This window comes from Microtus pennsylvanicus, chromosome 15 (genome assembly GCF_037038515.1).
Source record: "Microtus pennsylvanicus isolate mMicPen1 chromosome 15, mMicPen1.hap1, whole genome shotgun sequence".
Taxonomy (NCBI): Eukaryota; Metazoa; Chordata; class Mammalia; order Rodentia; family Cricetidae; genus Microtus; species Microtus pennsylvanicus.
Genome location: NC_134593.1, coordinates 20,780,445 through 20,796,131, shown reverse-complemented (window position 1 = coordinate 20,796,131; position 15,687 = coordinate 20,780,445). Strand labels below are relative to the sequence as shown.

Here is a 15,687-nt window from a genome sequence, read left to right as displayed (position 1 = left end):
AGCCCCAATTGTCCTGTAGAGGTGATGTCTCCCTGGAGCACCTGCACCCAGGGATGAGTATTTCTGAGGTCAGTTTGCTGAGAGATGACATCCTTAGGTAGAACCACTTGTAAACTATCATCCAGGTCAGATGAGATGCTGGGGATGAAAGGCCGCCCCTGGACCAAAAACGATGTTCCAAGCCTGCTAAGGCCCATCTGCACCTGAATCCAAAGACCTCGGGGTCTTGAGATAAGTGGCTAGTATCCATCAGTAGGAATGCCAACATCACACCCTTCACACTTCAGAAAACTGAGATTTGCAAACATCTTTATAAAGTGTCCAGCCTGGAGTATTTTGTTGTAGCATCAGAGAATGGACTAAGGTAATCACTTCTAAGTATAATAACTTACATCCTGTAAAGGAGATACGTTCTTTTTCAGGCTTAGCCATGGTTGCATATGCATAACGAGATAGCCTAGTGATGAGGCCCAAGTCTCCATGCAATACCACAATGCTTTGTCAAGAAGAACACAGGGAGGCCAATACAGTCTCAGTAGTCAGGGCCACACATCTCAATGCTTTCACCAGCATCAGCTGGCAGAACCTGGACCACTTGAACATGCCCTCACCTACTATGAGAAAGGAGACAGCAGAAGGCCATCAGCCCCATGCTAATTATCTTTGGGATAGTCACCTCCCTCTTGAGAGGACTGGGGTGGGCAGCTGACCATCAACTGAAACTAATCAGCCTCCCGCTCAAAGAGAGTCTAATACTAGAAGAAGCAAGAGGCAAGAATTAAAGGAAGAAAACCAGAGGAGGTCCAGTGTGGAAAAAATGAGAACTATTTACCCTAAGGAGGATACAAACCCAAAACAGTTATTAACGCCAGGGAGATAAAGCACTGGACACGCAAACATAGAGAGGCCCCAGGGGAGAGAGGAAAGGGCAGGAAATTATACAGGAGTGTGCAATCCTATTTGGCTGGAGCAGCCGCATAAAACATGAAGCATTATGAATTATGTAGCTAAAACAGCAAACCATGGTCTAAGACAGTTGGAGGACTCCCCCTGAGCCCCAGGGAACCTCAGCCATGGCCCTCAGAAAGAGCAGAACATGTGGACTGGTGGGAACTGGCGAGAGGGACCACGGATGGACTGGAATGGGCACCTGGCTTCAGACGTAGCTAACAAAGCCTGGTGAGTGAGTGGTGGGTAGCTGGGGAGGTAGCGCTTGGGCAAAGGAGATCGTGACAATGAGGCCTGCAGATCTGGACAAAAAGGCAGCAAAGCCACAGGGGACACCAGGGAAGCCTCAGGTCCATGTGATGGCACCTCTACAGCGGGTGATAATGTCCTCTGTGGACCCAGGGTGTGCACCACGGAAAGGGGACGCATCTTCACCATCTGCCACTGTGGTGCACTATATGGGAATGGAAAGGCTCCAATTCTCTGCCCAGCCTCACTCACCAAGATCCTGCCTCTGGGGGAGACTTCATGATTGGGGCCATTTCTCCTGTCAACACGCTTGGTTCACCTGCTCTTCCTATCACTACCTGAGATGTCTCTCCTTCCCAGTAGAGAGAAGAGCAGAACACAACAGAAGACAGAATGGCAAGTCGGAGGGTCAGAGAGGAGAGTGGTACAGGCGGGCCTGATGGGATGGGGAGAGGAGCCAGGAAATCCTGCCCCATAGTTCCTGAGGTCACCCACCAGGAGTCAGGCTGATGTCAGCCCCAGACAGGTGGGTTGCAGAGAAAAAAAAAGAGTATTCCTGGCATCAGGTTGGTCCTGATAGAGTCCCTCTGTGTGAACACCTGCACTGAGGTCGACCTTAGCAGGCCATGGGGGTGGCAATGGGAATGAGAGTTGATTTCCAGGTCTCTGACCCTCTGACCCCAGAAGGCAATGAGAAGTACAGCCACCCTGGTGTGAATGGGAGGTTAACAGGAGGGATCAGGTGCCCAGGCCACCCAGGCAGAGGAATGCAGGAGGGAGAAGGGCCCCCAAAGCACAGGTCACAGCATTTCTGGGCATGAAATCCAACATGGGCATGAATTCCACAGATGCTGGACCCACACTGAGCTGGAAACTGCGTGCCCCTCCTCCCTTAAAGGCCATTTGACTTCGCTGGGCCCCAGCTACATCATCCTAAAACCTACCTGTATCTCAGGCTTGAGAGATGACTTGGTGGTTAAGAGCACTGAATGCTCTTCCAGAGGACCCAGGTTTGGTTCCCAGCACCCACAAGGTGGCTCACAACTCTCTGTAACTCCAGTTCCAAGTGACCCGAAGCCCTGTTCTGGTCTCTGCGGCACACATACATGTGGCCCACACACATTCGTGCGGGGAAACACTCGTATACATCAAAACAAAACTATTTCCTCACACAGCACCTACCTCCTCAAGTGCTTCTGAGGTTTGTATGTCAGCCTGGCACAGCACAAAAAGGTACAGTCTCTCTGCACATGCGTTCCACACGCCAGGTCCAGCCAGCTGCAGACAGAGTATTCCTATGGCACCATTTCTGCCCTGAACAGGTGCACATGCCACATGGCGAGTGTCTGGGCCACATCTGTGCTGTGCTGGTGTTACCTGTGCATCCAGGAGGCTGTATGTAGCTTCTAGGCAAACTCTGCCACGTTCTATGTGAGGAACTCAGGTGTCTGTGCCCTTGCTAAGCGGTACCAGCCCCCCCCCCCATGCCTAGATCCAACTGTACTCTTCAGACTCCAGGGATTGGTTGTCACTTCTGTCCTGCGTGCCGAGCACCTGGAGGAATTCCTTCAGCCTTGAGTGGGACCCGGTGGCAGGAGGCCAGTTGAGGACACGAGGAAGTGCATTCAATGAGAAATATCCCCCCCCACACACACTTAAAATTCTATCACTTTTCATCATTGTATGTCAAAGTATTTTGCAATTACATAGTATACAAAACTAAAATTAAAGCCCTCTGGTATTTCTAGATTGCGTAATTCAACAGCAGAAGGAAGCTATTGCTTAAGCATGTGTTTACTTGTGGCCAAAAGAACAAACAAAAAACAAATGTCAGCATTGAATTACTTGGCTCAAAATAAGCAGATACTATGACAGCTGAGGAGGAAACAAGAGCTCTCCAAAAATATAATATCACCACACGATGGTAAAATTAGCCATCAAAGAAAAGGGGGAGGACGCTTCATTGTTTGTGGTGCTGGGGAGGGAGCCCAGTCTGGCACAGCTGCTACTGAGCCTCACCCTGGCCACCTACAGCTGACATCGGAGGACTCATGAAGTCCTTCACCAGAACTCAATACTCCAAGTGGTCAGTTATAGTCCAGGAGATCACAGGACGTGGGACAAATAAGATTCAGGAATGTCATCCCTACACTACGGCCATGTGTCTTAGCAAGTCTCTTCCGTTAAGAAGAAACCACTAATTTCCTTTTTGGGGTGGGTGGGGTGAACCCAGGGCCCAGTGTGTGCTAGCAAGCACTAAACCGCCTAACTAAAGCCCCAGCCTGCCACTGATGGTCCTTCATTTTTTTGCGGGGGGGAGGGGGGAAGTAAGGTTCACTTAGTTTAGTCTTACCGAGTGTCATATGGACAACTCAGGGTTGTTAAACACTTTCCTAATGTGTGGCCATCAGCACTGTTCATGGCCCCAGGATGGCAAACACAGCTCTGGCTGCCTTGCCCTTCCCCCATTCCTTCTGCTTTGCTAAACAGTTAGATTCCTGACGCTAGCCACCAATGTCCATTTCTTTATCTGGCCACTTCCTCCTGCTAAGGCTGACCACCAGGGTCCAGCTATCAAAGTGTTGAAGTCTAGGAATCAAAAGCCCTCTTTTGGCTACCCCAACTAACCTGTCCAATCAAAATTGAACAGCTCATTCTAATATGGGGATTTCCTCTTTTCCTTTATAAAACACCATTTGCCTATGTGCCATGTCTGTCTCCTTTCTATCCAAAGGTTGTCCTTTGTCCCTCGGGGCAAATAACCCCTTGCCCCTCTCCCTTGTTCCTTTTCCATTCTCCCTCATCCTCTGTCTCCTACCTTTGTCTCTTATTCCCTGACCTTTATCCCACTGGGGCAAATTAACCTCCTTTGTGCTGAGAGCTTGGTCTTGGGATATCCGGTGCTAACTCTGGTCCTTTCAGCCCACCTCCGGGGCTCTTCATTTAAAGCTGAAACTCGGCACCATTAGATAAGAGACCAGGAACTACCACTTTTAGCTGAGTGTATTTGCTTCGTAGTGCTTCTTAAAAAGATATAAAACTCAGCTGGAGATGTGGCTCATCTGGTAAGGAGCTTGACTTGCATACATGAATCCCTAGGTTTAATCCCAGCACCAATAAAACCAGATGCGGTGGCTCATGCCTAAAATCCCACTTGGAAGATGAAGTCTGGAAAATCAGAAGTTCAAGGTTGTCCTTGGCTACATCGGGGGTTTGAGGTAAGCCTGGGGTCTGTGAGATTGTTTGCACTGGTAAGTTTTTATTGACAACTTGACACACCTATCTGGGGAGAAGAAACTAAAGTACTGCCTGGATCAGACTGACCCTGTCTACAGCATTGTCTTGTTTGATGGTTGATATGGGAGGGTCTGGCCCACTGAGTGCTACTACCCCAAGGCAGGTGGGCCTGGGTTGTATAAGAACGCCCGGACAAGCCACTGAGTGAGCTAGCCACAGGCATCTCCCCACAGTTTCTGCCCCCTGACTCCTGCTTTGCGTTCTTGCCCTGACTTCCCTCAGCGATGGATTGTGACCCAGGAGTTGTAAGAGGAATAAATCCAAAGTTTGTTTGGTCGTGGTGTTTACCACTGCCATGGAAAGCAGACTAGAATCCTGTCTCAAAATTCATACATATGTACATTGTCTCTCTGTGTGTATGAACTCATGTGAGAGTGTGTGTGTGTGAGTGCTCTTCATTCCTAAAGTAACTAAGGTATGAAGAATAAGTGTTCCAGGTCCCTGAGGATGGGGACACAGTTACTCAGAAACAGGACATCAGCTGGGATTTGGTCCAGAGTCCCAGTAGATAGGAATCCTGTGCTCACAGGTCTGGGTTTTTCATCTCCCAGTGTCTTCATCACGGTGGTGGTTCCTAGGGGACCAGGCAGTCTCTCTTTCAGCACTCGACCATAAACATTGTCCCTTGCTTCTGTCCAGCTGGCAGAAAATTAGGAGAGCTTGAGAACACGGCCCTCCCCTCAGGCTCCAACTGCACGCTTCCAGCTGGTTCCAGGGTGTGTTGTAGCTCAGCAAATAACAATGTCTCAGTATCTGGGGATGGGAAGTGTTCCTTCTGGACCCTCTACATGGAGACTTCTGGGACAGGGCAGGATCTGGGTGTGCCTGTGTTCCTGGCCATAATAGCCTCTTGGAGCATCAGAACCAGCAAGCCAGACTCCCTGCACCCTTCCCGGCAGCTCCTCTGTACCTCCTGGGCAGTACTCTTCCACCACTGACAATGACAGTGATGTTGGAGGGACACAGAATGGGGCTCTACCATGGCCAGTCATACATCACTCTAGTTGGCCCTGTCTCACTCTCTAGTTAGGGCTGGCTCAACAAATCAACTACTTTTCAAAAAACCTAGAAACCTCCACCCTGCTTCCCAGGACACTTCTACCTGCTGGGTGCTCTGTAAGCTGGAAGCTGAGCTGCCGCCACTCCGGATGGGTGGTGATCTGTGAGGAGGGTGGGCATGTGCTTTGGGCTCAAGTGCATGCTGTGAAGGCTCGGGATGCTGCAGGCCCTGGCAGCCACGCTAGCTCTTGCCCCGACCTGATACGAGTTCCAGGTTCATGAGGAAGAAGGATCAGCTTCCGTGTCTCATGGCCTCTTTGAAGACACCTGTCATATGACTTCCCTCAGCCATTTCCTGTAACTGCTTTTACTCCATGAAGGCTTCCCCAAAGGGACGTCACTGTGTCAAGAGGAGTAAGGCGCCCCAGCAAGGCAAGCCGTCTTGAAAGGACCACTTAACAGGGTGGCAATTTCCCCGGGAGAGTCTATAAGCTCCAGTCCTTATAGGAGAAAGGCAAGGGAGAAGGGCTCCATCTCCCCCTAAAGAGTTGATAAACAAACTGGGCTTAGGAAACTCCACTCGAGATTTCAACAGCAGCATGCCTGCTGTCCACACATTCCAATAACCTCCTGGGACCGCTGGCCCCCTGCTCCCCAGCTGTTCCCCACCCCAGATGCTGTGTGAAAGCATGCTTGCTGTGGGCTTGGGGGAGCTGAGGGCTAGCGCACAGGGAGTCTTTGGTAAATCCTTCTGCATGGCCCCGCCACGTTAACAAACACAACTGGACTTGGATGCAGATGAGACATAATCAGCTCTGAAGCTGACAAATAGGCACTTTTGGTACCCGTGACTGCTATAAAGGAAATGACACTGGCTCTTAGGACTGACAATGTGAACATGGCTCTCCAGCCGGCCACGAAAGGTAGGCTGGAAAACCTGTCTGTTTTCCATTTTCAGTGCTGTATTCAACAAACTACATTCGACACCATATTATAAAATCAATTTCTTGTTAGACGGCTTTGTCTCCTAACTGTAGGCCACTGAAGTATCCTGAGAGCATTTAAGGTGGACCAGGCTAAGCAAGGATGCTGGGCAGGCTATGTATGTTAAATCCATTTTCCACTGAAGCTACCTTAGTTTATGGTGGGTTGTTGGGCTCTTTCACCATATTAAGTCAGGTGCATCTGTATAGGAATCATGAGACTGAGGGCACAGGAGCGGGGGAGGGGGACTTTGAGTGACCCTGTACGGAGGGAAGTCACCTGGAGACCTGTGGGGAAGGACACCCAGGCTGTGCTGGGGCCTCAAGTCACAAGTTTGGATTGGGGTCTGGCCTCATTCTTGCCCTACACTTGACAACTGAATGCCATCAAGCAGTGACCTACGGCGACCGTATTGTTTGGGGGAATCTTCCATCTGACCTCAAATGTTTCAGATGATTCTAGAGTTCCAGGAATGTCTGTCATGTGGTTGGGAGGTCAAGTTCCAGAGAGTTTAGGCTAAAAGGAGCTGAAGACCAATCCCTGCTTCCCTCCTCCCCATTCCCCGGGCTGCTCAGGGGCCACTGTCATCCTGCCCAGAGTTAGGGTACACAGGGGCAAAGACCATTTCTGCTGCAGAGCTGCAGTTGCGAAGGCTGCCTCCTGTAGTGCGGTAAGCACAGTTTGCTTTTTATTTGCTGTTTTATGAGCTATTTAACACCCAAACATGCCAAAATTAGATGGGACCCAGAACTAACCTACTGACAGCATCATTTAAAGGGCTAACATGTGACAAACCGGATGGGACCCAGGAAGAATGACAGAAGCGCAGGATTTGGCACGGACCATATGATGGTTCGCAATGATACCTAGGCCTTACTACATTTGGTATGTTCTGAGTTTGATCTCCACTTGAACACTCCTGGTCCACTTGGCCTGACTTCTTTCTGAGTTTAGTGACTCAGGGAGCCAGTCTCGTCTCTGGCTCGTGTTTTGGACGGGACACAGTGAATGTTCAGGACATCTGCCTTCTTTGTTTTCCATTCAGTAACAATTAGGGCCCAGAGACTCCTCCCTCCGGTTTCACTACCTGCCCTGCCTTCTACAGGGCCCCATCTGTTCCTCCCCATGGAGAAAATCCCATTGGCTTTGTAAAATGAGGTAAGCTGCTGGAGGCCGTGGAGACTGCTGATGGGAAGCTCTGAAGGCTCCTTCTGGTTCATTCTCGGAGGACAAAGAGGCTTCGCAAAGGTCAGGCATGTCTCCCGCACCCTTACAGGCTTGGTTTCCCAGACTTTAAAACAGCTGAGATGGAACAAACACTCAGGAAAAGAGATCCTTTAATTTCTCTCCAGATAAGAGGAGCCGTGTCAAGATGTAAGCGTGGATGGCCCCGGTTAACCCGGTTCATCTGAAGATGGTTCATAATGATGCTGCAAATGGGATTTTGAAAGTGACCGCTGAATTCTATGTTGGGATCCTTTAAGAAGCTAGACATGATCTACACTAGCCTGCTTTTGAGACTGGTAGAAACTGTGGGTCCCGGTCAGCTGTAGGAAATGTTTCATCAATTGGACAAACACACAGAAATATTACCAGCCACCAAACATTACCTTCTGAAGCCTGTCACCCTAAGGAGTAGGGAGGAAAGTGTGTCCATTAGGCAGAATGAGCGTAATCATCGGTGAAGCCCAGGTGACAATGGCATACCAGACAGGTTGCAAATAGGGACCACGGGATCTTCTGAGAGCTCTCTGTTCTTTCTGGAGCCCACCTCCTGCGACGCAGGCCACCATGCTTATTAGCCCTGCCAGTTTGGCAGGACCTAGAGCCACCGAGAGACAAGCCTCCAGCATATCTGTTGTTTTTATTCTACTTTTAATTGAATCACTGCTAACTAATTTTTTTAAAAACGATTAAAGCCACCAAATTTTAACATCTAAGCCAGTTTGGGGTGTGCGAGGGAAACACTACCAAGCACTTCTCTCTAGAACACAACAGTGGTGCTCATTCCTCCACAAGTCTAAAGCGAAGGTCTGCTACCCCAAAATCCCACACAGAGAAAAACAATAATAAACTCACATTCTAGGGGGCTGTACATTTCCTAGTCTCTACTGTGTGACTTTCAAAAAATTAATTTTGTTCTGTGGGATGGACACGGAATTGTGTGTAGAAAAGACCAAAGCACTTAGATAGTGAAATGACAGCCTCAGAGAGGCAAGTGGGCTCACGGAGACATCTTACAGGATCCCAGGACCCTCCCCTTTCCTAAATCCCTTCCCTTCCCTCTGACCGGCCTTCCAGTCTCCTCACTTGGGCAGGCTCTTTCTTCATATGGTTAGTAAGCAGCTGTAACAGTTGCAAAGTCCTCCAGGAACCAGAAGCAGCTCTATAAAGGGAGCTATCCTTGCTTTCCCCAATCTGCTTCAGCTCTCCTGACTAGCCCACATATCTGGTGAAAGGATCTGGTGAAGACACAGGGACTTGGCACCCCAGGGACACCATAGAGCCTGTTGCATCATCAGATGGCCCTGCAGCTGACAACAGCTTGATGCCTCCCCGGATGTTTCCGAGAACAGAGCCGGCATCTGTGAGTGCAAGGATCAGATCAGATAAGGAGAATAAACGGGGTGGGATTTGGCTCCACCCCCAGGCATTGGCACTGGAGCCCATTCTGTCACCACCACCACCCAATCCATCCTCCAGCTTCCAGGCTCCTGCCAGGTGCCTCCTAGGGTTGGCATGTAGAGCCTCAGACTAGACAGCACTGTGCCATCCTGGCTGTGAGGAAGCTGGCCTCAGAGCGCCAACCACTTCCTTCCCATTGATCCAGAACTGCATGTGTATGCGCATGTGGGCAGGTGAGAGGGTCAGCAGGTCACTGAGGATACCATTCTATCTGATGAGCTTATAGGAAGCTTCTAGAGTCTGAGTGCAGTGAACGTGTCCTTTCTGTTGCCACTGGCCATGCAGAAGCAGGAAGAGGTACGTTCTACCAGATGCCATTTTAGAGCGAAAGGGCTACAGTTAGCTGCTTGACTTTAACGGTGGGAAAACACCTCACATCCAAGAAATGATTTCTCTCCCAGTATTCGCAATACGCAGTGGCTCAGTAGACACCAGCATAAACTGTGGGTTTTGGGGAATGACAGATGAGGCTTGAACCCGGCTCCTTATGTGCTCACTGCCTGACCTTCAGTCAAGACAGTAAAGCTCGAGTCCACATCCTCCCAGTTCTGAGCCCATCGGTAGAGCCTAAACACCCTGGAAGACGCATGTCAGTGGCAATATTTTGTCTGGCTTCTTGGTTGCTGCAACTGACTATCCAAGACACTAAGACAGAGGTCTTAAGAAATGGCAGTCCTCCTTTAAAAAACAGGTGTGATCTTTTTGAGAACTCTTCAAATTGTCCTAACTTGCAACAATTTAGTTTTCTGCAGCGTTTCTAATGCATTCAATTAGACAGCAATAAGGCAGCAGTCTGGACACAGCACCAAGCTGGGAACACTGGTACTCTATAATCAGAAACTTCTGTGGTTCACAAATAGACTAAAAAAATGCTTAAGACACTGCCAAGCAGGTGAGACACAGCATAATTGAAACACATTTATTCCAAGTTCCGTCAGTTTAAGGCTTGTCAGGAAATATTTCCTCAGCGAACTGAAGTTGGATGGAGCTGTTGTAGCTGTATGATCGAGATCTGGTGACGAGCCATGCGTCTGCTATTTAGAATCCATGAAGAAAGTTTCAAAGTCCAGATTCAAGTCAGAAACGAGGGCGCCCACGAAGTCATCAATGGAGGGACACTTCTGCAGCATGCCTGCGGCCAAGCAACAGGAGGGTCAGTTAGCTCCAGAGACACCAGAGGCAGAACTGTGGCTTCTAATCCCACACGAGAGGTCATTACACAAGTCACAGGTAGCGTGTGACCTGAAGCTGTTCCCGACTTCAAAACATCTGGCTAAGAGACTTAGGCCCAAATGCATTTCCCAAGCAATTCTGCTTCTGTAGCTATTACTGTCCACCGGGAGTGATGTTACCAGACTGAATTGTTGAGAACTGCTGACCAGGGCAGCTAGGGTTTCAGTCATCTGATTATTGGTGGGGCTGCAAGCACATCCTGCACACTCCAAACCCAACGAGGCATCAGTTCTTCTGCAAAAATCTTGAATCTGAGTCCCTCCACATTCCCCAGCCCCAGAAGGGAAGACGTCTCAGATCTGCAGAATTCTGAAGGTCTCAAGAACCCGCCTCACCCAGAAGACAGCTCAGATCATCCAGAAGATGCCTCAGATCTGCAGAATTCTGAAGGTCTCAAGAACCCACCTCACCCAGAAGACAGCTGATAGACTCTGTTATGTGAAGTTCAAAATGGGTCTGGTCAAAACTGAGTGGTCCAGTTGCTAAGCAATAGGGATAGGACATGAGGGAATATTCTAGAGAGATGGTTTTGTTCTCTACCTGGATAATAATTCAATGATACTCGTGTGCATGAGGTAAATCTATTGAAGAGAACAATGGTGATGCCTAAAATTTTTTTTATCATTATTAAATACCAAATTCAACCTTGAAAACATACATGAAAGTAACATTATACAGATTGAACAGGTTATATTTAGAAATATATATGTATATACATATGCACATATGTATATAACAACAATGAAAATAAGAGGCCATGAATTGGAAACAGCAAGGAGGGGTAAAAGGGAGGGTTTGGAGAGAGGAAAGGGAACGGAGAAATGATGTAATTATATTATAATCTCAAAAACTAAACAGAAATAACTGAAAAATTACCAATAAAAAAGTACACTTAGTTCCAAACTTGTGCCTTTTAGGAGAGAGGTACAATTGTGGGAACCTACAAAAGTGTCTGCTGTCTCCCAACTTGTCTGGGGTGCAGGATGAGGCTGGAAGAGGGCATGGGGACAACCCGAGGCTCTGAACCAGAGCAGCAGAGGACCAGAAGAGGAAATCAACTGGGCAGGAAGGACAAGCCTGAATGAACAACCACAGGCCAATGAGAGTAGCAGAGAACAGTCAGGTGATGTCGAGGCTGCAGTCAGCAGTGAGAAAGCCTGGGATGGCAGGGGTGGTTCAGGTCTACAGTCAGGAATGCACTCATTTACAGCATGAATAATAAAAACCCAGAGACAAATATTGGGGTTCAACCTGAAGATCAGAAAAGCAAAGCAACCAACTACCAGAGAGACGTTTTACCTCTACCAAATCTTCAGACCAAAGGGGCAAGATCCTGTCTCCTCGAATCCTCAGACTCCACACACCACTGACTTCCTGTCTCTTCCCCTTTATAGCCACATCACTCCTGTCTCCACCTCCCTAGTGCTGGGATTAAAAGTGTGTGATCCCAAGTGCTGAGATTCAATCTTGTGTAGCCCAGGTTGGCCTTAAACTCAGAGATCAATCTGCCTCTGTCTAGAGTCCTGGGATTAAAGGTGTGGGCCACCACTCCCTGGCCTGTAAAGCTGACTAGTATGGCTGCTTTGCTCTCTGATCTTCAGGCAAGCTCTATTTATTAAACACAAATGAGTACCACTATCATCCCTTCTCCATGCACTGTACGCAGGGTGAGACACAGGGAAGGAAAACCAGCTCCCAACATGCAGGATCTGCTAACTAGGCATGGCTGGCTGAGAACAATAATAGTATTTTCATTTTGAGCTACAGATTGTTTTTCTTCTCTTTCAAATTCAGATTTAAATAGTTCCATCGTGAGGAAACATGGACAGAAAATTGCACTGTGATGCCTTTATTTGTACAACTGAAAGTCGAAGCATCATATTCTTTACAGGATGAAAGCAGACGCTCTGGTTGCTCAGCTTTGCACCTTCCGATGCTGGCAGTGCTAGGAGGAGAGTCCACCTGATTGGACAGCAGTGTACACACCTTCCCTGGGTGCCAGCTTTCTTGATGCAGAGCCCATTTGTAGGAAAATCTTTAAACATGGCTTTCAATCAATTATACATTTTCTTTTAAAATCTGAATATTTCTATAATTATGCAACTGCTTATTTAAGATTAAATGACTGTAACTGTCAGGGGGTAAAACCATTTATTCAGAGCCAACCTAAACAGGTAAGGATGACCAACCTTTGTCTTTGAAGTGGACCAGTTCAACCCAACAACCTGCCAGCATCAAGGTGATCTGGTCTCGTCCTCAGAACAGAGGTACTCAGTACCTGCCCCGTGCCAGCTCACTGCCCTGCCCATCCTGCACCGCTCCTGCGCCTCAAAGGTGACTGTGGCAACAGGAGAGAAATACAAACAGCTCGGGTTTTCCTCAGTATAGTTTGTGAGGTCTGATGACTTCGTTTGAAATGTGACTGTTGAAGATGAAAGTGTAGGAAGGACTTGGGACTTGAAGGATCAGGAAGGAGCTTCTGGGCACACAGCAGCTCCAATCAAAGGATCAAATCCAACACAGAAGGGCTTTGCAAGTATCAACATGAACCGATTCTACGCAGAGAATTAAAGACAAACCCAATGTTTGAGACAGTTTCACAAATAAGAAAAACGAAAGTTGGCTCTTAGATATATGTCCTGGTTAGTTTTTTGTCAATGCAACACAAGCTAGGGTCACCTGGGAAGAGGGACCCTCACCTGAGACGAATTCCACCATCAGACTGGCCTGTAGTTGAGTCTGTGGGGCATTTTCTTGATTAATGACAGATGTGGGATTTGTGGGAGGGCCCAGCCCACTGTGAGCAGTGCCACCCTGGGGAGTTATCAGAAAGCCAGATGAACGTGAAGCAGAGGAGCAAGTCAGTAAGCTCCCTTCCTCCATGGTCTCTGCTGCAGTTCCTGCCTCCGGGTCTGGGCCTGAAGTCCTGCCCTGACTTCCCTCCATGAAAAACTGCAAACTGAAGGAAAAACAAACTCTCTTCCCTACCTGGCTTTTGGTTGGTTTTCCCTCACAGCAACAGGAAGCAAACCAAACACGTGTGTCTGCCAAAAAAATTGTCAAAAATGTTCCCTTTGTCTTTAAGTCTTAATTTGGAAAGGGTGACAGTAGCTCTGCAGTTTCTTAGGAGGCCCTGGATTGAGGAGAGTTGACAGCACAGCTCTCTGTGGAAACTACCACGGGAGTGTAGATGCAAGAAAGTAAGGACTGACTGTGTCAGAACTGAAGAGAAAAATAATAACGGCAAGAAAATAAGGCCAAAACTGCATTCAGACACACACTGTGCACCCATCCCAGCTCACAAAAGGAACTACGATATTGAGTCTCATATACTTGACCGTCTTTGAGGGTCAAGCAACATCCAATGACCAGTAAGTAAGAATGTTCCGATTTATTTTTCTCATTTTACCTGAGAGGTAAATAGGCCAACAAATGACAGTATAAGCCAGAACACTTGCATCCTTGTTGGTCTATTCTAGTACCTGTTTAACAACCTTGGAACACAGAGTAATTATTCTGGGTCTAACTAAATAAATTATGATATCAAGTCAATTCCAGAACTGATTGTTGCAGCAGGCAGGTTTCCAAAATGCACCTTGTGCCACTACTCTCTAGTGCCTGCTACCCTGGGTTGAAAAGAGTGGAGGCAGAGATGGCTCACAGGGGTAGATGCAGAAGTAGAATGGGCTTGCTAGGGAAGAGCCATTCAAAATGGAGTGGGCACTGAGTGCCAGGCATGATGTTAAAAGCATTAATATCCTGGCTCTTTTTTTTTTTCAGTGCATTTTTTTTGTCGTTGCTGTTGGTTTTTTGTTTGTTTGTTTTGATTTTGTTTTTGTTTTTTTGAGACAGGGTTTTTCCGTGTAGCTTTGGAGCCTGTCCTGGTACTAGCTCTGTAGATCAGGCTGACCTCGAATTCACACAGATCCTCCTGCCTCTGCCTCCCAGAGGCATGTGCCACCACCGCCTGGCTAAGTGTATGTTACTTTGAATGTTTTAAATTGAAATAGAAACCCCTCTTCCTCTCTCCAGCTCCTCCCAGTTACCAGCCCTCTGACCCCTCCCAGGCGCTCTCCACTCTCAAGTTTTTAGCCTCTTTTTCTTTTTTTGTTATACACATACATGTGTATCTGTATGCACAAACATACATTAATAGAATCTGCTGAGGCTGTTTGTGTGTATATGGTTTCAAGGCTGACCATAAACCAGAGACAGGTCTCTCAAGCAGTGGAGAGGCCACCCAGTTCTCATGGTTCCTGTTGGTTTACTTGAATCCAAAACCCATATTCTGTGAGACAATATCCCTCCTAAAAATGCCACGATTAATGATTAGCATCCTTGATGTGTTAAACGTGTGGAGAAACCCTGAACACTTGCGACTTCTTGATGTTGCACGTGACCCTACACACAACAAAGCATTGTCCCAGCCAGAACACCCATTAGGTGAGGGCAGCCACACTGCTGCTCTAGAAGCACAATATGAGCAACCAACTGTGACTACCTCAAAGGAGACCAGACAGAAAAAACTGGTTTGTGCTGGCTGGCAGAGCAGCAAGCTGGTAATGGCCACAATGGAACACTTGGGGGACTAGGAAGGACAGCCCACGATGCAAGGCCTTGTCCCATCAGGGCACATGTTGAATGCTTGTTTGTGGCTGGGACTGTCTTGCAGATAGGGAAAAAAAGCATCTAATTGTTCTGAGCCTCTGGGTATTTTCTGGATGTCCTCACGTATCTGTGACAAGTCCTTGCAGCATAAGCCTTCTGTGCTTGGGGGAATGTTACTTAAACATGCACCTATACCTCACCAATGAGGTATACAACACTTGTCCAAGCAAAGAGCATGCTGTGACTGTACATACACAATCTAGCCAGACATTTAAAACAGCCACACAGAGGTCTGTACTCTTCAGGCCCGTGAATGCTCTTCTGAGTACACAGCTAATGCTTCTATTTGCAAACGTGGTTGAAAGCAGCTGCCTGGCTGCTGGCATGTGTAAGCTTCTGAACCAGCCAGCCCTGCAGAGGCAGAACTTTGCTCTGGCTCCTTTACTAAGTGCCTGGGGTGAAATGGTGTGTGTATGGGTTAGAGAATGCAGGGGATTACCGGCAATTAAACACATTAGAATTCAGTTAAGCCTTGAAAGAGAAGTAAAAGAGTTACTTCTCCCCTTTGAATCTAGTTCATAGATTGTTCAACACCAAACAAAGAATAAATTAAATGTGTTTGTGTTTTGTACAAGTTTAATGAAAGACAAAGGAGGATCAGTGAAGAACCTCTAAAGAGAACCC

At 47.8% G+C, this 15,687-nt stretch overlaps 1 protein-coding gene across 2 annotated transcripts in view; it reads right to left on the bottom strand.

Annotated features, from left to right (window-relative positions):
* Positions 1-10,067: 10,067 nt before the first annotated feature.
* Mipep (mitochondrial intermediate peptidase) overlaps positions 10,068-15,687 on the bottom strand; it is a 128,687-nt gene continuing 123,067 nt past the window's right edge. For both annotated transcript variants that reach the window (XM_075949339.1, XM_075949340.1), the window contains one exon: positions 10,068-10,294. In XM_075949339.1, the coding sequence (XP_075805454.1) occupies positions 10,197-10,294 (98 nt within the window). In that variant the 3' untranslated portion in view covers positions 10,068-10,196. The remainder of the gene's footprint in view (positions 10,295-15,687) is intronic.